This window comes from Carcharhinus amblyrhynchos, unplaced genomic scaffold (assembly GCF_965287045.1).
Source record: "Carcharhinus amblyrhynchos unplaced genomic scaffold, sCarAmb.v2.hapA scaffold_724, whole genome shotgun sequence".
In the NCBI taxonomy this organism is placed as follows: domain Eukaryota; kingdom Metazoa; phylum Chordata; class Chondrichthyes; order Carcharhiniformes; family Carcharhinidae; genus Carcharhinus; species Carcharhinus amblyrhynchos.
In genome coordinates, this window is record NW_027650464.1 from 5526 (window position 1) to 27400 (window position 21875).

Here is a 21875-nt window from a genome sequence, read left to right on the forward strand (position 1 = left end):
GAAATTTCTTCACCCAGAGGGTGGGGAATGTGTGGACTTCCCTCCCGCAAGAAACTAGCTGAGACCAAAACATTGTGTGCTTTCAAGAAGAAATTCGCTATCGATCTTGGGGCTAAAGGGATTGAGGGATATGGGGGGAAGGGGAGATCAGAATATTGAATTGGATGATCAGCCATGATCAGAATGAATGGCGGAGCAGGATTGAAGGGCCGAATGGCCTCTCCTGGTTCTGGTTTCACTGAGAGAATGTGTGAGGCGCAGACAGAGAGAGTGAATGTGAGAGAGGTGGAGAGAGAGAGAGGCTGAGGGAAGAGATTCGGAGAGGGATAGGGGTCAAGGGGAATGTGAGGTGGGGGAAAGGACGGTCGTTTAAAATTCATTGGTGTCACAAGTAGGCTGATATGAACACTGCAGTGAAGTTACTGTGAAAATCCCCCTGTCACCACATGCTGGCACCTGTTTGGGTGCAATGAAGAAGAATTTAGCACAGCCAGTGCATCCTAACCAGCCCGTCTTTGAGACTGTTGTCATATTTCAAGTGCTTATCCCAATGCTTTTTGAATGTTTTAGAGTTTCTGGCCTCCACTTTCCAAGCAGAGAATTCCAGATTCACACCACCCTCTGAGTAAAAACTCTTTTTCTGTAGACCCCCCAGAATCTCCTGCACCTCTCCCTACATCTGTGCCCATTCGGTGTGTACCCAACTGTTATACAGTGCCAGACCCATCCCCACCAGCACTGTACCCCAGTGTTACACAGCGACAGACCCATCCCCACCAGTACTGTACCCCAGTGTTATACAGTGACAGACCCATCCCCACCAGTACTGTACCCCAGTGTTATACAGAGACAGACCCGTCCCCACCAGTACTGTACCCCAGTGTTATACAGTGCCAGACCCATCCCCACCAGTACTGTACCCCAGTGTTACACAGCAACAGACCCATCCCCACCAGTACGGTACCCCAGTGTTATACAGCGACAGACCCGCCCCCACCAGTACTGTACCCCGGTGTTATACAGCGACAGACCCGTCCCCACCAGTACTGTACCCCAGTGTTATACAGTGACAGACCCGTCCCCGCCAGTACTGTACACCAGTGTTATACAGTGACAGACCCATCCCCACCAGTACTGTACCCCAGTGTTATACAGAGACAGACCCGTCCCCACCAGTACTGTACCCCAGTGTTATACAGTGACAGACCCGACCCCACCAGTACTGTACCCCAGTGTTATACAGTGACAGACCCGACCCCACCAGTACTGTACCCCAGTGTTATACAGTGACAGACCCGTCCCCACTTGTTGTGTACCCCAGTGTTATACAGCGACAGACCCATCCCCACCAGTACTGTACCCCAGTGTTATACAGCGACAGACCAGCCCCACCAGTACTGTACCCCAGTGTTATACAGTGACAGACCCGTCCCCACCAGTACTGTACCCCAGTGTTATACAGTGACAGACCCGTCCCCACCAGTACTGTACCCCGGTGTTATACAGCGACAGCCCTGTCCCCACCAGTACTGTACCCCAGTGTTATACAGCGACAGCCCTGTCCCCACCAGTACTGTACCCCAGTGTTATACAGCGACAGACCCGTCCCCACCAGTACTGTACCCCAGTGTTATACAGCGACAGCCCTGTCCCCACCAGTACTGTACCCCAGTGTTATACAGTGCCAGACCCATCCCCACCAGTACTGTACCCCAGTGTTATACAACAACAAACCCGTCCCCACCAGTACTGTACCCCAGTGTTATACAGCGACAGACCCATCCCCACCAGTACTGTACCCCAGTGTTCTACAGTGACAGACCCGTCCCCACCAGTACTGTACCCCAGTGTTATACAGTGACAGACCCGTCCCCACCAGTACTGTACCCCAGTGTTATACAGTGACAGACCCGTCCCCACCAGTACTGTACCCCAGTGTTATACAGTGACAGACCCGACCCCACCAGTACTGTACCCCAGTGTTATACAGTGACAGACCCGTCCCCACCTGTTCTGTACCCCAGTGTTATACAGTGACAGACCCGACCCCACCCGTACTGTACCCCAGTGTTATACGGAGACAGACCCGTCCCCACCAGTACTGTACCCCAGTGTTCTACAGTGACAGACCCGTCCCCACCAGTACTGTACCCCGGTGTTATGCAGAGACAGACCCGTCCCCACCAGTACTGTACCCCAGTGTTATACAGTGACAGACCCGACCCCACCAGTACTGTACACCAGTGTTATACAGTGACAGACCCGACCCCTCCAGTACTGTACCCCAGTGTTCTACAGTGACAGACCCGTCCCCACCAGTACTGTACCCCAGTGTTATACAGTGACAGACCCGACCCCACCAGTACTGTACACCAGTGTTATACTGCGACAGACCCGACCCCACCAGTACTGTTCCCCAGTGTTATACAGTGACAGACCCGTCCCCACCTGTTGTGTACCCCAGTGTTATACAGTGCCAGACCCATCCCCACCAGTACTGTACCCCAGTGTTATACAGTGACAGACCCGACCCCACCAGTACTGTACCCCAGTGTTATACAGAGACAGACCCGTCCCCACCTGTACTGTACCCCAGTGTTATACAGAGACAGACCCGTCTCTGCCAGTACTGTACCCCAGTGTTATACAGAGACAGCCCTGTCCCCACCAGTACTGTACCCCAGTGTTATACAGTGCCAGACCCATCCCCACCAGTACTGTACCCCAGTGTTATACAGTGACAGACCCGCCCCCACCAGTACTGTACCCCAGTGTTATACAGTGACAGACCCGCCCCCACCAGTACTGTACCCCAGTGTTATACAACAACAAACCCGTCCCCACCAGTACTGTACCCCAGTGTTATACAGCGACAGACCAGCCCCACCAGTACTGTACCCCAGTGTTCTACAGTGACAGACCCATCCCCACCAGTCCTGTACCCAGTGTTATACAGAGACAGACCCGTCCCTGCCAGTACCTTACCCCAGTGTTATAAAGCGACAGACCAGTCCTCACCTGTACTGTACCACAGTGTTATACAGCGACAGACCCGTCCCCACCAGTACTGTACCCCAGTGTTATACAGCGACAGCCCTGTACCCCAGTGTTATACAGTGCCAGACCCATCCCCACCAGTACTGTACCCCAGTGTTATACAGAGACAGACCCGTCCCCACCTGTTGTGTACCCCAGTGTTATACAGAGACAGACCCGTCCCCACCAGTACTGTACCCCAGTGTTATACAGTGACAGACCCGACCCCACCAGTACTGTACCCCAGTGTTATACAGAGACAGACCCGTCCCCACCTGTTGTGTACCCCAGTGTTATACAGAGACAGACCCGTCCCCACCAGTACTGTACCCCAGTGTTATACAGAGACAGACCCGTCTCCGCCAGTACTATACCCCAGTGTTATACAGCGACAGACCAGCCCCACCAGTACTGTGCCCCAGTGTTATACAGCAACAAACCCGTCCCCACCAGTACTGTACCCCAGTGTTATACAGTGACAGACCCGTCCCCACCAGTACTGTACCCCAGTGTTACACAGAGACAGACCCGTCCCCAACAGTACTGTACCCCAGTGTTATACAGCAACAGACCCGTCCCCACCATTACTGTACCCCAGTGTTATGCAGTGACAGACCCGTCCCCACCAGTACTGTACCCCAGTGTTATACAGTGACAGACCCGTCCCCACCAGTACTGTACCCCAGTGGTCTACAGCGACAGACCCGTCCCCACCTGTACTGTACCCCAGTGTTATACAGAGACAGACCAGTCCCCACCAGTATCGTACTCCAGTGTTCTACAGCAACAGACCCGTCCCCGCAGGTACCATACCCCAGTGTTATACAGCGACAGACCCGTCCCCACCTGTACTGTACCCCAGTGTTATAGAGCGACAGACCCATCCCCACCAGTACTGTACCCCAGTGTTATACAGTGACAGACCCGACCCCACCAGTACTGTACCCCAGTGTTATACAGTGACAGACCCATCCCCACCAGTACTGTACCCCAGTGTTATAGAGCGACAGACCCATCCCCACCTGTACTGTACCCCAGTGTTATACAGAGACAGACCCGTCCCCACCTGTTCTGTACCCCAGTGTTATACAGCGACAGCCCTGTCCCCACCAGTACTGTACCCCAGTGTTATACAGCGACAGACCCGTCCCCACCAGTACTGTACCCCAGTGTTATATAGCGACAGTCCAATCCCCACCTGTACTGTACCCCAGTGTTATACAGTGCCAGACCCATCCCCACGAGTACTGTACCCCAGTGTTATACAACACAAACCCGTCCCCACCAGTACTGTACCCCAGTGTTATACAGCGACAGACCCGTCCCCACCAGTACTGTACCCCAGTGTTATACAGTGACTGACCCGTCTCCACCAGTACTGTACCCCAGTGTTATACAGTGACAGACCCGTCCCCACCTGTTCTGTACCCCAGTGTTATACAGTGACAGACCCGACCCCACCAGTACTGTACCCCAGTGTTATACTGAGACAGACCCGTCCCCACCAGTACTGTACCCCAGTGTTATACAGTGACAGACCCGACCCCACCAGTACTGTACCCCAGTGTTATACAGTGACAGACCCGACCCCACCAGTACTGTACCCCAGTGTTATACAGAGACAGACCCGTCCCCGCCTGTTGTGTACCCCAGTGTTATACAGAGACAGACCCGTCCCCGCCTGTTCTGTACCCCAGTGTTATACTGCGACAGACCCATCCCCACCAGTACTGTACCCCAGTGTTATACAGTGACAGACGCGTCCCCACCTGTTCTGTACCCCAGTGTTATACAGAGACAGACCCGTCCCCGCCTGTTCTGTACCCCAGTGTTATACTGCGACAGACCCATCCCCACCAGTACTGTACCCCAGTGTTATACAGTGACAGACGCGTCCCCACCTGTTCTGTACCCCAGTGTTATACAGCGACAGACCGTCCCCACCAGTACTGTACCCCAGTGTTATACAGTGACAGACGCGTCCCCACCTGTTCTGTACCCCAGTGTTATACAGTGACAGACCCGTCCCCACCTGTTCTGGACCCCAGTATTATACGGAGTCAGACCCGTCCCCACCAGTACTGTACCCCAGTGTTATACAGAGACAGACCAGCCCCACCAGTACTGTGCCCCAGTGTTATACAGTGACAGACCCGTCCCCACCAGTACTGTACCCCAGTGTTATACAGAGACAGACCCGTCCCCACCAGTACTGTACCCCAGTGTTATACAGAGACAGACCCGTCTCTGCCAGTACTGTACCCCAGTGTTATACAGAGACAGACCCGTCTCCACCAGTACTGTACCCCAGTGTTGTACAGAGACAGACCCGTCCCCACCAGTACTGTACCCCAGTGTTATACAGAGACAGACCCGTCTCTGCCAGTACTGTACCCCAGTGTTATACAGAGACAGACCCGTCTCCACCAGTACTGTACCCCAGTGTTGTACAGAGACAGACCCGTCCCCACCAGTACTGTACCCCAGTGTTGTACAGAGACAGACCCGTCCCCACTTAGTACTGTACCCCAGTGTTATACGGAGACAGACCCGTCCCCACTTAGTACTGTACCCCAGTGTTATACAGAGACAGACCCGTCTCTGCCAGTACTGTACCCCAGTGTTATACAGAGACAGACCCGTCTCTGCCAGTACTGTACCCCAGTGTTATACAGAGACAGACCCGTCCCCACCAGTACTGTACCCCAGTGTTGTACAGAGACAGACCCGTCCCCACCAGTACTGTATCCCAGTGTTATACAGTGACAGACCCGTCCCCACCAGTACTGTACCCCAGTGTTATACAGTGACAGACCCGTCCCCACCAGTACTGTACCCCAGTGTTGTACAGAGACAGACCCGACCCCACCAGTACTGTACCCCAGTGTTATACAGAGACAGACCCGCCCCCACCAGTACTGTACCCCAGTGTTATACAGCGACAGACCAGTCCCCACCAGTACTGTACCCCAGTGTTATACAGCGACAGACCCGTCCCCACCAGTACTGTACCCCAGTGTTATACAGCGACAGCCCTGTCCCCACCAGTACTGTACCCCAGTGTTATACAGCGACAGACCCGTCCCCACCAGTACTGTACCCCAGTGTTATACAGCGACAGCCCTGTCCCCACCAGTACTGTACCCCAGTGTTATACAGTGCCAGACCCATCCCCACCAGTACTGTACCCCAGTGTTATACAACAACAAACCCGTCCCCACCAGTACTGTACCCCAGTGTTATACAGCGACAGACCCATCCCCACCAGTACTGTACCCCAGTGTTATACAGTGACAGACCCGTCCCCGCCAGTACTGTACCCCAGTGTTATACAGTGACAGACCCGTCCCCACCTGTTCTGTACCCCAGTGTTATACAGTGACAGACCCGACCCCACCAGTACTGTACCCCAGTGTTATACGGAGACAGACCCGTTCCCACCAGTACTGTACCCCAGTGTTATACAGTGACAGACCCGACCCCACCAGTACTGTACCCCAGTGTTATACAGAGACAGACCCGTCCCCACCTGTTCTGTACCCCAGTGTTATACAGCGACAGACCCATCCCCACCAGTACTGTACCCCAGTGTTATCCAGCGACAGACCAGCCCCACCAGTACTGTTCCCCAGTGTTCTACAGTGACAGACCCGTCCCCACCAGTACTGTACCCCGGTGTTATACAGAGACAGACCCGTCCCCACCAGTACTGTACCCCTGTGTTATACAGTGACAGACCCGACCCCACCAGTACTGTACACCAGTGTTATACAGTGACAGACCCGACCCCACCAGTACTGTACCCCAGTGTTATACAGAGACAGACCCGTCCCCACCTGTTCTGTACCCCAGTGTTATACAGAGACAGACCCGTCCCCACCTGTTCTGTACCCCAGTGTTATACTGCGACAGACCCGACCCCACCAGTACTGTTCCCCAGTGTTGTACAGTGACAGACCCGTCCCCACCAGTACTGTACCCCAGTGTTATACAGCGACAGACCTATCCCCACCAGTACTGTACGCCAGTGTTATACAGTGACAGACCCGTCCCCACCAGTACTGTACCCCAGTGTTATACAGTGACAGAGCCGACCCCACCAGTACTGTACCCCAGTGTTATACAGCGATAGACGAGTCCCCACCAGTATTGTACCCCAGTGTTGCACAGCGACAGACCAGTCCCCACCTGTACTGTACCCCAGTGTTATACAGCGACAGACCAGTCCCCACCAGTACTGTACCCCAGTGTTATACAGTGACAGACCCGTCCCCACCAGTACTGTACCCCAGTGTTATACAGTGACAGGCCAGTCCCCACCAGTACTGTACCCCAGTGTTATACAGTGACAGACCTGTCCCCATGCCTGATTAGTTTTAGATTGTTTTTTACCTCCACTTGCTACTTGGTTTTGCAGCTGAGTCTGGTGTGTGCTTACTGAGTGCTTTCACACCTCTTCCCAAGCCATTACTCTTTTAGTGATTGTGGATAGAACATAGAACACTACAGCACAAACTGGCCCTTCCGTCCACAAGTTGCACCCATCACATCCCTACCTACCAAGCCGTAGAAGTATCTGTAACTCCCAATCCCATTAAATTCCATGTACTTATCCTGAAGTCTTTTAAAAGACCTCAGCGAGTTCGCATCTACCACCACCGATGGCAGCCGATTCCGCTCACTCACCACCCTCTGAGTGAAAAACCTACCCCTGACATCTCCTCTGTATCTTCTCCCCAGCACCTTAAACCTGTGTCCTCTCGAAAATAGCCCTGGGAAATAGCCTCTGAGAATCCACCCTATCTATTCCTCTCAACATTTTATAAACCTCTATCAGGTCGCCTCTCAACCTTCGTCTCTACAGGGAGAAGAGTCCCAGCTCCCTCAACCTATCTTCATCAGGCATGCCTCCCAATCCAGGCAACATCCTTGTAAATCTCCTCTGCACCCTCTCAATAGCTTCTACGTCCTTCCTATAGTGAGGCGACCAGAACTGCGCACAGCACTCCATGTGGGGTCTGACAAGGGTCCTACAAAGTTGCAGCTTTACCTCCCGACTCTGAAACTCAATCCCTCGATTAATGAAGGCCAGTACACCATAGCCTTCTTGACCACATCCTCCACCTGCGAGGCCGATTTAAGAGTCCTGTGGACCCGGACCCCAAGATCCTTCTGCTCCTCAACACAGCTAAGACTCCTACCCTTGATATTGTATTCGTTCATTCCATTGGTCCTGCCAAAATGGACCACTACACATTTGGTGATGTTGTCATTAACCACTGTTTTCCTTTATTTCAGACTAACAGTAGCAGAATGAGTGGTGAGATTGGTGCTGGGAGACCCCTGAAAGTGGGCTCCCGTGTCGAGGTGATTGGCAAAGGGCACCGTGGTACTGTTGCTTATGTGGGTGCCACAATGTTTGCCTCTGGGAAATGGGTTGGAGTGATTCTGGATGATGCCAAGGGGAAGAATGATGGTACGGTGCAAGGCAAGCGATATTTCACCTGTGAAGAAAATCATGGCATCTTTGTACGTCAGTCACAGGTAATGTGGTTCAGAATGGCTGTATAGCAGTATAGGGCTGAGGGGTATTGTGTGTGCTTGGGGCGCGGTGTGCACGTGTGCTTACTGATTGTTGTGCTGACTGTGTTTCAGATCCAGCTTGTTGAGGATGGCACTGACACCACTTCTCCTGAAACTCCACAGGAATCATTGTCTTCAAAGGTTCCCAAACGAGGTAAGGCATCCAGTGTCGGGAGAATAGATTGTATTGTGTGTGGTTAAATACGGCACCATGTATCAGTGTGAAAATCTGTGGTCAGGGACACAGACTATTCAAAATCCCTGAGCAGAATGTCCAGTCGAGCGAGAGAGCAGTGAGAAATTTATTGAAAATCAATGGATTGAATTCTGCTGCAGAAACGAAGGGAAGGTATCCCTCCTGCTACATAAAACAGCAGCTTGCTTCTGTACTTTCTGGTGTTTGAAATTTGTCTTGAATGATGTTACGTTCTCTGGCATCTTGACAGGATGAATATTGAGAGGAGGTTTCTCCCTCAGTCAAGAAGTAAGGCATGTGACTTCAAAGTGAGGGGTCACACGCGTGAGGAGAGATTGTTTATCCACAGGGTTATTCCAGACAGCTGAGAGACTGGGGCATTCAAAATATTCAAAGCCCACTTAGGCCATAAGACAATGAAAGATAAGAGCAGAATGAGGCCACTCAGCCCATCAAATCTGCTCTGCCATTCAATCATGGCTGATATTTTTCTCCTGCCTTTACCCCATAATCCCTGATCCCCTTATTAATCAGGGACCTCTTTATCTCTGTCTTAAAGACACTCAATGACCCGGCCTCCACAGCCTTCTGCAGCAAAGAGTTCCACAGATTCACCATCCTCTGGCTGAAGAAATTCCTCCTCATCTCTGTTTTAATGGATCATCCCATTAGCCTGAGGCTGTCCCCTCTGGTTCTAGTTTTTCCTACTAGTGGAAACATCCTCTCTACGTCCACTCTGTCCAGGCCTCTCAGTATCCTGTAAGTTTCACTGAGATCCCCCCTCATCCTTCTAAACTCCAACCAGTACAGACCCAGAATGCTGAACAGTTCCTCACACGACAAGCTCTGCAAACTTACTAACCATGCCTCCCAAATTCTCATGCAAATCATTCCTATAAATGACAAATAACAGTGGACCCAGCATCACGACAAGCTCTTTGTTTCAGGGATCATTCTTGCGAACCTCCTCTGGACCCTTTCCAAGGCTGGCACATCCTTCCTTAGATACAGGACCCAAAACTGCGCACAATAGTCCAAATGGGGTCTGACCAGAGCCTTCTGCAGCCTCAGGAGTACATCCCTGCTCTTGTATTCTAGCCCTCTCGACATGAATGCTAACATTGAATTTGCCTTCCTAACTGCCTACTGAACCGGCACATTAACCTTAAGGGAGTCCTGAATAAGGACTCCCAAGTTCCTTTGTGCTTCTGATTTCCTAAGCATTTAGAAAATAGTCTATGCTTCCATTCCCCCTTCCAAAGTCCAGGCATTCAGAGAGGCAACAATTGATTAGGGACAGTCAACATGGTTTTATGAATAGAAAATCATTTTCCATAAATTTGATTGAGAAGGTAGATGAGGGCAGTGCAGTTGATGTTGTCTACATGGACTTTAGCAAGGCCTTTGACAAGGTACCACATGGTCGGTTGTTGCAGAAAGTTAAATCTCACGGAATCCAGGGTGAGGTAGCTAAGTGAATACAAAATTAGCTTGGTAACAGAACAGAAAGAAGCCTCACAACACCAGCTTAAAGTCCAACAGGTTTATTTGTCGAAAATGCCAATGCTTTCAGAGCGCTGTTCCTTCGTCAGGTAGCTGGGAGTTCTGATCATAAACAGGGCACAAAGAGACAAACTCAATATACATGAATATTGGTTGGAATGTGAATCTTTACAGCTAATCGAGTCTTAACGGTGCAGACAATGTGAGCGGAGATAGCATTAAGCACAGGTTAAAGAGATGTATATTTTCTCCAGACGGGACAGTAATTGAGATGTTGCAAGCCCAGGCAAGTCATGGGGGTTACAGATAGTGTGACATCGTATGATCAGTGCATCTTGTGGGCCAAAGGGCCTGTTTGTGCTGTAGTGTTCTATGTTCTATGAACCCAAGATCCCTGTTGAGACTGTCCTCATGTGTGCGGAACTTGGCTATCAGTCTCTGCTCAGCGACTGCGCTGTCGTATGTCCTGAAGGCTGCCTTGGAGAACGTTTACCCAAAGATCAGAGGCCGAATGCCCGTGACTGCTGAAGTGTTCGCCAGCAGGAACAGAAAAGTCTTGCCTGGTGATTGTCGAGCGATGTTCATTCATCCATTGTCGTAGTGTCTGCATGGTCTCCCCAGTGTACCATGCCTCAGGACATCCTTTCCTGCAGCGTATAAGGTAGACAACATTGGCCGAGTTGCAAGAGTATTTACCGTGTACCTGGTGGACGGTATTCTCACGTGTGATGATGGTATCCATGTCGATGATCCGGCATGTCTTGCAGAGGTTGCTGTGGCAGGGTTGTGTGGTATTGTGGTCACTGTTCTCCTGAAGGCTGGGTAGTTTGCTGCGGACAATGGTCTGTTTGAGGTTGTGTGGTTGTCTGAAGGCAAGAAGTGGGGGTGTGGGGATGGCCCTGGTGAGATGTTCGTCTTCATCAATGATATGTTGAAGGCTCTGGAGAAGATATCGTAGCTTCTCCGCTCCGGGGAAGTACTGGATGATAAAGGGTACTCTGTCCACCGTGTCCCGTGTTTGTCTTCTGAGGAGGTTGCTGCGGTTTTTGGCTGTGGTGCGTCAGAGCTGTTGATCGATGAGTTGAGCGTCATATCCTGTTCTTATGAGGGCATCTTTCAGCGTCTGGAGGTGTCTGTCACGATCGTCCTCGTCTGAGCAGATCCTGTGTATGTGGAGGGCTTGTCCATAGGGGATGGCTTCTTTAACATGTTTAGGGTGGAAGCTGGAGAAGTGGAGCATCGTGAGGTTATCATATGACAGCGCAGAGTTGCTGAGCGGAGACTGATAGCCAAGTTCCGTACATGAGGACGGCCTCAACTGGGATCTTGGGTTCATGTCACACTATCTGTAACCCCCATGGCTTGCCTGGGCTTGTAACATCTCACCAACTGTACTGTCAGGAGACAATACACATCTCTTTAACCTGTGCTTAATCCTCTCTCCACTCGCATTGTCTGCACCTTTTAGGACGTGATTAGATATAAAGACATTCTAATCAGGTTCCTGTGAGCTGTGTGTGCCTTTATATGGTCTGTTTGAGATCAGAACTCCCCACTCACCTGATGAAGGGATAAAGCTCCGAAAGCTAGTGGCGTTTACTACCAACTAAACCTGTTGGACTTTAACCTGGTGTTGAAAGGTTTCTTACTGTGTTTACCCCAATCCAACACTGGCATCTCCACATCATGAGTTTTGTTCCTATCAAGAGTCATCTTTGCAATCTTTTCCTCTACATCTCTGGAACTTTTCAGAGGCCTATAGAAAACTCCCAACAGGGTGACCTCTCCTTTCCTGTTTCTACTCTCAGCCCATACTAGCTCAGTAGACGAGTCCACATCAAACGTCCTTTCTGCCACCGTAACACTGCCCCTGACTAACAATGCCACATCTCCCCCTCTTTTACCACCTTCCCTGATCTTACTGAAACATCTCAACCCCAGAATCTACAACAACCCTTCCTGTCCCTGCTCTATCCATGTTTACAAAATGGCCACAACATTGAAGCTCCAGTACTAACCCACACTGCAAGTTCACCAATCTTATTCCGGATGCTCTTGGTGTTGAAGTAGGCACACTTCAAACCACCTTCCTGCCTGCCGGTTACACTCCTGCGACTTTGAAACCTTATTCATGGCCTCACTATTCTCAACCTCCTGTACACTGGAACTCCAATTCAGGTTCCCACCCCCCTGCTGAATTAGTTTAAACTCTCCCGAAGAGCATTAGCAAATTTCACTCCACCAGAATATTGCTACCCCTCTGGTTCCTCCAAGTGCTCCGGTTTCCTGCCACGCTCCAAAGATGGAGTCATAGAGGTTTACAGCATGGAAACAGGCCCTTCAGCCCACCTGTCCCATATCTCTCTATATCTATCAGACCCATGCAACTATCTAAATTCTTTTTAAAAGATGAAATTGTTCCCGCCTCTACTACTACCTCTGGCAGCTTGTTCCAGACACTCACCACCCTCTGTGAAAAAATTACCCCTCTGGACCCTTTTGTATCTCTCCCCTCTCACCTTAAACCTATGTCCTCTAGTTTTAGACGCCCCTACCTTTGGGAAAAGATATTGACTATCTAGCTGATCTGTGCCCCTCATTATTTTATAGACCTCTACAAGGTCACCCTTCAGCCTCCTACACTCCAGAGAAAAATGTCCCAGTCTATCCAGCCTCTTCAAATAACTCAATCCATCAAGCGCCGGCCGCATCCTAGTAAATCTTCTCTGCACTCTTTCTAGTTTAATAATATCCTTTCTATAATAGGGTGACCAGAATTGTACACAGTATTCCAAGTGTGGCCTTACCAATGTCTTGTACAACTTCAACAGGACAGTCCAACTCCTGTATTCAATGTTCTGACCGATGAAACCAAGCATGCTGAATGCCTTCTTCACCACTCTGTACACCTGTGACTCCACTTTCAAGGAGCTATGAACCTGTACCCCGAGATCTCTTTGTTCTGTAACTCTCCCCAACACCCTACTATTAACTGAGTAAGTCCTGCCCTGGTTCAATCGACCAAAATGCATCACCTCGCATTTATCTAAATTAAACTCCATCTGCCATTCGTCAGCCCACTGGCCCAATTGATCAGGATCCTGTTGCAATCCTAGATCAGATATGTGGTTTAGTTGCATTGGCTACGCTAAATTGCCCCTCAGTATCCCAAGATGTACAGACTAGCATGGGAAATGTTGCAGGATAGGGTGGGTGAGAGGGTCTGGGTAAGATTCTCTCTGAGTTGGTGCAGACTGATTGGGCCAAATGGCCTTCACTGCACTGTAGCAATTCTGATGTGGACAGGTTTGTGGAATGGGCAGATCAGTGATTTGATTTATTATCATTTAACATACAGTGAAAAGTATTGTTTCTTGAGCACTACAAAGCATACCATTCATAGAGAAGGAAAGGAGAGGGTGTAGCGTTACAGTCCTAGCTAGAGTGTAAAGAAAGATCAGCTTGTTGCAAGATAGGTCCATTCAAAAGTCTGACAGCAGCAGGGAAGAAGCTGTTCTTGGCTTGTTTGGTACATGACCTCAGACTTTTGTATCTTTTTCCCGACAGAAGAATGTGTCCGGGGTGCGTGGTGGGGTCCTTAATTATCCCGGCTGCTTTGCTGAGGCAGCGGGAAGTGTAAACAGTCAATGGATGGGAGGCTGGTTTGTGAGATGGATTGGGCTACATTCATGATCTTTTGTAGTTCCTTGTGGTCTTGGGCAGAGCAGGAGCCCACACCAAGCTGTGATACAACCAGAAAGAATGCTTTCTATGGTGCATCTGTGAAAATTGGTGAGAGTCATAGTTGACATGCCAAATTTCCTTTGTCTTACCATGTGGTACCTTGTCAAAGGCTTTGCTAAAGTCCATGTAGACAACATCAACTGCACTGCCCTCATCTACCTTCTTGGTTACCCCTTCAAAAACCTCAATTAAATTTGTGAGACATGATTATCCACTCACAAAGCCACGCTGACTGTCCCTAATCGGCCCTTGTGTCTCTAAATGTTTGTAGACCCTGTCTCTCAAAATACCTTCCAACAATTTACCCACCACAGATGTGAGGCTCACTGGCCTGTAGTTCCCAGGCTTTTCCCTGCAGCCCCTTTTAAACATAGAACATCGAACACTACAGCACAAACAGGCCCTTCGGCCCACGAGTTGCGCCGATCACACCAACACCTACCAATCTATAGACCTATCTATAACCCCCAATCCCATTAAACCCCATATACTCATCCAGAAGTCTTTTAAAAGACCCCAGCGAGTTCGCCTCCACCACCACTACCACTGACGGCAGCCGATTCCACTCACTCACCACCCTCTGAGTGAAAAACTTATCCCTAACATCACTTCTGTACTTCCCTCCCCGCACCTTCAATCTGTGTCCTCTCGTAGCGACCATTTCAACCCGGGGAAATAGCCTCTGAGAATCCACCCTATCTATTTCTCTCAACATTTTATAAACTTCTATCAGGTCGCCTCTCAACCTTCGTCTCTCCAGGGAGAAGAGTCCCAGCTCCCTCAACCTAACTTCATAAGGCATGCCTCCCAGTCCAGGCAACATCCTTGTAAATCTCCTCTGTACCCTCTCAATAGCTTCTACATCCTTCCTATAGTGAGGCGACCAGAACTGCGCACAGTACTCCAAATGAGGCCTGACAAGGGTCTTATAAAGTTGCAGCATTACCTCCCAACTCCTAAACTCAATCCCTCGATTTATGAAGGCCAGTACACCATACGCCTTCTTGACCACCTCCTCCACCTGCGAGGCCGATTTAAGAGTCCTGTGGACCCGGACCCCAAGATCCTTCTGCTCTTCAACACTACTAAGACTCCTGCCCTTGATAGTGTACTCGTTCATCCCATTGGTTCTGCCAAAATGGACGACTACACATTTATCCGCGTTGAAGTCCATCTGCCACTTCTCCGCCCAGTCCTGCATCCTATTTATGTCCCACTGCAACTTTTGACATCCTTCCAGACCATCCACAACACCACCGACCTTCGTGTCATCATGCCTCCACTTCCTCATCCAGGTCATTTATGAAAATGACAAACAGCAAGGGTCCTAGAACAGATCCGTGGGGCACTCCACTGGTGACTGACCTCCATGCCGAAAAAGACCCATCCACAACCACTCTCTGCCTTCTGCAGGCAAGCCAGTTCTGGATCCACAAGGCCAAAGCCCCTTGGATCCCATGCCCTCTCACCTTCTCAAGAAGTCTTGCATGGGGACCTTATCAAACGCCTTGCTGAAGTCCATGTACACCACGTCCACTGCACTTCCTTCGTCAATGTGTTCAGTCACATTATCGAAGAACTCAACTAGGCTCGTAAGGCACGACCTGCCCTTGACAAATCCATGCTGACTATTCCTGATCGTGTCAAACCTCTCCAAATGCTCGTAAATCTTGTCCCTCAGTAGCCTCTCCGTCAGCTTACCAACCACTGAGGTCAGACTCACCGGTCGGTAATTTCCCGGGCTATCTCTGTTCCCTTTCTTGAAAATAGGGACTACATCCGCAATCCTCCAATCTTCTGGAACCTCTCCCGTCTCCATTGACGATGCAAAGATCATCGCCAGGGGCTCTGCAATCACTTCCCTCGCCTCCCACAGTATCCTGGGGTACATCCCATCTGGTCCCGGCGACTTATCTATCTTGATAGAATTCAAAAGTTCTAACACATCCTCCACCTTAATATCCACAAACTCAATCTTTTCCATCTGATGCAAATCCGTAGCAAAATCTCCCAGATCAGCTTCCACTGTGAATACTGAGGCAAAGTACTCATTAAGCACCTCTGCCATTTCTTCTGGTTCCACACAGACCTTTCCCCCTTCACCTTTTATAGGTCCTATCCCTTCTCTTCTCATCCTTTTACCTTTCACATATTTATAGAAGGCCTTGGGATTCTCCTTAATCTTACCCGCCAAGGTCTTCTCATGACCCCTTCTGGCTCTCTTAATTTCCCTTTTAAGCTCCTTTCTACAGTCCTTATACTCCTCAAGATCCCTAACATCTCCTAGTTCCCTGAACCTTTTATACACCTTCCTTTTCCTCCTGACTAGGTTCACCACAGCCTTCGTGCACCACGGTTCCCGCGACCTACCAAAAACCCCCTTGTCTCATCGGAACATTGTCATGCAGAGCTCCAGACAAACATTCCTTGAATATCCGCCACCTTCCTTCGGTACTTTTCCCTAAGAACGCCTCCTTCCAGTTTATTTGTCCAAGTAACTTCCTGACTTCTTCGTATCTCCCCTTACTCCAGACAAACACCTTCCTAGCCTGCCTGATCCTATCTCGTTCCAACGCAATTGTGAAGGAGATAGAATTATGGTCACCATTCCCGAGATGCTCTCCTACCGAGAGATCCATCACCTGCCCTGGTTCATTCGCCAGTACCAGGTCAAGTACAGCCTCTCCCCTCGTAGGCTTATCCACATACTGTGTCAGGAAACCCTCCTGAACACACCTAACAAACTCCTCCCCATCCAAACCCCTTACCCTAGGGATATTCCAGTCGATGTTTGGGAAATTGAAGTCTCCCATCACGACAACTCTGTTATTAATACATCTCTCCAGAATCTGTTTCCCTATCTGCACCTCAACTTCCCTGTCACTATTGGGCGGCCTATAGAATACACCCAGCAAAGTTTTCGACCCTTTGCTGTTCATAACTTCCATCCACAGATGCTCTGTAGATAGTCCCTCCACTGCATCCTCTTTCTCTGCAGCCATGACACTGTCCCTGATCAACAGTGCCACTCCACCACCTCTTCTGCCACCCTCCCTGTCCTTCCTGAAGCATCTGAATCCTGGCACCTGAAGTACCCAGTCCTGTCCCTGAGACATCCAAGTCTCCGTAATGGCCACCACATCACATTCCCAAGCAGCAATCCACGCCCTAAGCTCATCTACCTTATTCACTACACTCCTGGCGTTAAAATATATACACTTCAGCCCCTCAGTCTGGGCATTTCCCTTCTCCACCCCCTGCCTAACCTCCCCCCCATACTGCCTGCGGTCCTCCCCTACATGGGAGCTAACCTCCTCCGTCCCAGTTTCCCCATCACAATTCCCTCCCCCCATCCTTTCTAGTTTAAAGTCCCCCCGGTAGCCTTAGCCAGTCTTCCCGCCAAGATATTAGTCCCCCTGGGATTTAAGTGCCACCCGTCTTTACTGTACAGGTCACACCTGCCCCTAAAGAGGTCCCAATGATGTAGGAACCGAAATCCCTGCCCTCTGCACCAGTCCCTCAGCCACACATTCAGCCTCCACCTCATTCCATTTCTTCCCTCATTCTCCCGTGGCACAGGCAGCAATCCTGAGATTACTACCTTCGCATTCCTCTTCCTCAGCTGCCTACCCAGTTCCCTATAGTCCCTTTTCACGACTGCCTCCCTCTTCTTGCCTACGTCAGTAGTACCTATATGTACTACAACCTCTGGTTCCTCACCCTCCCCTTTCAGGATGTCTGAAATGTGGATAAACAAAAGCACAACATTTGCCACTCTCCAATAAAAGAAAGGGCAGCATGGACAAGTTGGGCTGAAGGGCCTTTTCCATGCTGTAAACCTCTATGACTATATAACTCAGGTGGTGGAGGTGGGGTGCCTCACATCCTTTAAAATGAGTGTGAGTGCTTGGCACATCAGAACATTCAGGGTTATGGGCCATGTGCTGGTCAGTGGGATTAGGTGGGCAGGTCAGGGCCTTTCATGCGTTGGTGTAGACTGGAGGTGCCGATGGGCCAGTTTTGCACTGTAATGTTTTGTGATTCTGATAGATCTGTTTTTATCTTTTACAGAGTTAACTGAAACTCCGAAAAGCAGCAAGCTGGTGAGTGAAGCTGGCAGCCGGCATGTAATAACAGGTTCAATCCTGCCTTGCCCCAAATAAAGCTCCTGGAGACAAACTCACCGCCCCCCAGGCCTGCTCCCCACGCCCCCCCCTCCCCCCAAACCTCCCAGTGCTGCCTGAACCCCCACCTGCCCTTGGACCCAGAGACGTCTTCCCTGCCCGCTCTGGGAGCCGGCCCCTGCCCCTCCAGACATTATGGGGAAGCTCGGTGGGGAATCTGGTTTTACCCATTTGTTGATGTGGGACCTGTATTAATGGAAGGTAAATGTTTTTGGAGTGTGTGACCAGGGAAATAGATGGAGTGAGCCGGTGAGTGTGCTGGGTTTTGATCTGATTTGATAAAGAGGTTAGTGTGTGAAATGAAACACACAGAGTTGGGGGTTGTGGAGATTGACAATGTGATTTGCCAGTTATACTGCGGCTACCCTGGAGTTTTAATCCAGAGAAATATCCCAGGATCAGGCTAAAATCCATTCCCAGCTGGAAAAGCCATGGACACCTGGAGGAGATCTTCTCGAACCTCTCATCCTATTGTTCCCCTGTCTTGCTCTTTCTTTGTTCTACACGGACTGACACTAAATCTACATTATAACATCTGATTATAAGTAAATACCTTCTCCTCCCCCTGTTGGCCAGTTATTTCTCCAGGTTGTGATGTTTTCTCTCTAACCGTTCTTAATTCAAAATTATCCATTTCCAGCAAAAAAATCTCCATCACTACTGAGTCTGTCAAGGATCTCCCTTGATCCTCTCTCAGTATTCACTGAGACTGTTGAGGTATCGCCCTCGTACCATCACTGAGTGTTGAGGGATTTTTATTACTCATTTGTGGGACATGTGTGTCACTGGCTGGCCAGCATTTCTTACCCATCCCTAGTTGCCCCTTGAGAAGGTGGTGGTGAGCTGCCTTCTCGAATCGCTGCAGTCCGTGTTCTGTGGGTTGACCCACAATGCCGTTAGGGAGGGAATTCCAGGATTTTGACCGGGTGACAGTGAAGGAACGGTCGATATATTTCCAAGTCAGGATGGTGAGTGGTTTGGAGGGGAACTTGCAGGTGGGGGTGTTCCCATGTATCTGCTGCCCTTGTTCTTTAATCCCTGTGCCCTGTTGACAGAGGCTGTCGAGTATCCCAGCTCCCTCCCTCTCCCCCTGGACTGTACTCCAGCACACTGGTTGTGGGTGAGGGATCGACATTGCTCTGGCCAATGATGCTCCCACTCTTGGAACAAGTAAAAATTAGTGAGGCTGAGGAACTGTGTGATGTTATACTCTGTCTTTTAACCTTTAACCTTGTGATCCTTAACCTTCATGCAGCGTGGAGCAAAGCCTAAAAAGGTGCTGCATGCTGGTGTATGTGTGTCTGTTGCTTGGCTGTGTGTGCATGGGCATGTTTCTGGGCACGGTCATACTGCTGCCATTCTCCATGCTCATCTCAACATTCCTATCTATTCACATCACCCACATCCTGCTGCACGGGGGAATGGCTGTCTTGCTCACTGAGTAACTGGGGTGGATATCTCTCAAACACGGTGTATCTGGGGCGGGTATCTCATACTGAGTAACTGGGCCAGGGATCTCTCACTGAGTAACTGGGGTGGTTTTTTTGTTCATTCATAGAACATAGAACAGTACAGCACGGTACAGGCCCTTCAGCCCTCAATGTTGTGCCGAGCTTTGTCCGAACCCAAGATCAAGCTATCCCACTCCCTATCATTCCGGTGTGCTCCATGTGCCTATCCAATAACTGCTTGAAAGTTCCTAAAGTGTCCGATTCCACTATCACAGCAGGCAGTCCATTCCACACCCAACCACTCTCTGAGTAAAGAATCTACCTCGGACATCCCTCCTATATCTCCCAACATGAGCCTTATAGTTATGCCCCCTAGTAACAGCTACATCCACCCGAGGAAATAGTCTCTCCACATCCACTCTATCAATCCCTCTCATCATCTTATAAACCTCTATTAAGTCGCCTCTCATCCTCCTCCACTCTAAAGAGAAAAGCCCCAGCTCCCTCAACCTTTCCTCATAAGACCTACCCTCCAAACCAGGCAGCATCCTGGTAAATCTCCTCTGCACTCTCTCCAATGCTTCCACATCCTTCTTATAGTGAGGTGACCAGAACTGAACTCAATATTCCAAATGTGGTCTCACCAATGTCTGGTATAGTTGCAGCATAACCCCACAGCTCTTAAACTCAAACCCCCTGGTAATAAACTATAAGCCTTCTTCGCGGTTCTATCCACTTAAGTGGCAACTTTGAGATCTGTGGATATGAACCCCAAGATCTCTCTGTTCCTCCACATTGCTCAGAACCCTGCCATTGACCCTGTAATCCGCATTCAAATTTGTCCTACCAAAATGAATCATAAGAACATAAGAAGTAGGGGCAGGAGTAGGCCATCTAGCCCTTCGAGCCTGCCCCGCCATTCAATAAGATCATGGCTGATCTGAAGTGGATCAGTTCCACTTTCCCGCTCTCTCCCCATAACCTTTAATTCCCTTGTCTGTCAAAAACCTATCTACCCGTGACTTAAATATATTTAGTGAGGTAGCCTCCACCACTTCAACGGGCAGAGAATTCCAGAGATTCACCACCCTTTGAGTGAAGAAGTTCCTCCTCAGCTCCGTTCTAAACTGCACCCCCCCTTATCTTGAGGCTGTGCCCTCTAGTCCTGCTGTCCTTTCTGAGCGGGAAGAATCTGTTTACCTCCACCCTATCTATCCCTTTCATTATCTTATACGTGTCTATAAGATCCCCCCTCATCCTTCTAAACTCCAACGATTACAGAACCCAGTCTATTTAGTCTCTCTTCATAGTCTAACCCCCTCATCTCCGGTATCAGCCTAGTGAACCTCCCCTGCACCCCCTCCAAGGCCAAAATATCCTTGCGCAAGTGCGGCGACCAAAACTGCACACACTACTCCAGTTGCAGCCTCACCAGTACACCTCACACTTATCAGGGTTAAACTCCATCTACCACTTTTCTGCCCAGCTCTGCATCCTATCAATGTCTCTTTGCAGCCTACAAGAGCCCTCCACCTCATCCACTACTCCACCAATCTTGGTGTCATCAGCAAATTGACTAACCCACCCTTCAGCCCCCTCTTCCAAGTCATTGATAAAAATCACAAATAGCAGAGGACCCAGCACTGATCCCTGTGGTACATCGCTGGTAACTGGCCTCCAGTCTGAAAATTTTCCCTCCACCACCACCCTCTGTATTCTGTGACACGGACAGTTACTTATTCAATCAGCCAAATTTCCTTCTATCCCACACCTCCTTACTTTCTTCATGACCCTGCCATGGGGAACCTCATCAAACACCTTACTAAAATCCATGTATAGAACATCAACTGCTCCACCTTCATCCACATACTTAGTTACCTCCTCAAAGAATTCAATCAAATTTGTGAGACAGGACTTACCCCTCACGAAACCGTGCTGACTATCCTGGATTAAGCTGCATCTTTCCAAATGCTCATAAATCCTATCTCTCAGGACCCTTTCCATTAACTTACCGACTACCGAACTATGACTAACTGGCGTATAATTACCAGGGTCATTCTTATTTCCTTTCTTGAACAGAGGAACAACATTCACCTCTCTCCAGTCCTCTGGCACAATCCCCGTGGACAGTGAGGACCTGAAGATCAAAGCCAAAGGCTCTGCAATCTCATCCCTTGC

General features: G+C 49.9%; 1 protein-coding gene across 1 annotated transcript in view; it reads left to right on the forward strand.

Moving 5' to 3' along the window:
- Positions 1-8334: 8334 nt before the first annotated feature.
- Positions 8335-21875, forward strand: part of LOC145339889 (dynactin subunit 1-like) — a gene marked incomplete at both ends in the record, with an annotated part of 62044 nt that continues 48503 nt past the window's right edge. Inside the window, 4 exons of the mRNA XM_080184427.1 lie at positions 8335-8580; positions 8692-8773; positions 18134-18165; positions 19502-19522. Of these exons, the coding sequence (XP_080040553.1) occupies positions 8335-8580; positions 8692-8773; positions 18134-18165; positions 19502-19522 (381 nt within the window). The remainder of the gene's footprint in view (positions 8581-8691; positions 8774-18133; positions 18166-19501; positions 19523-21875) is intronic.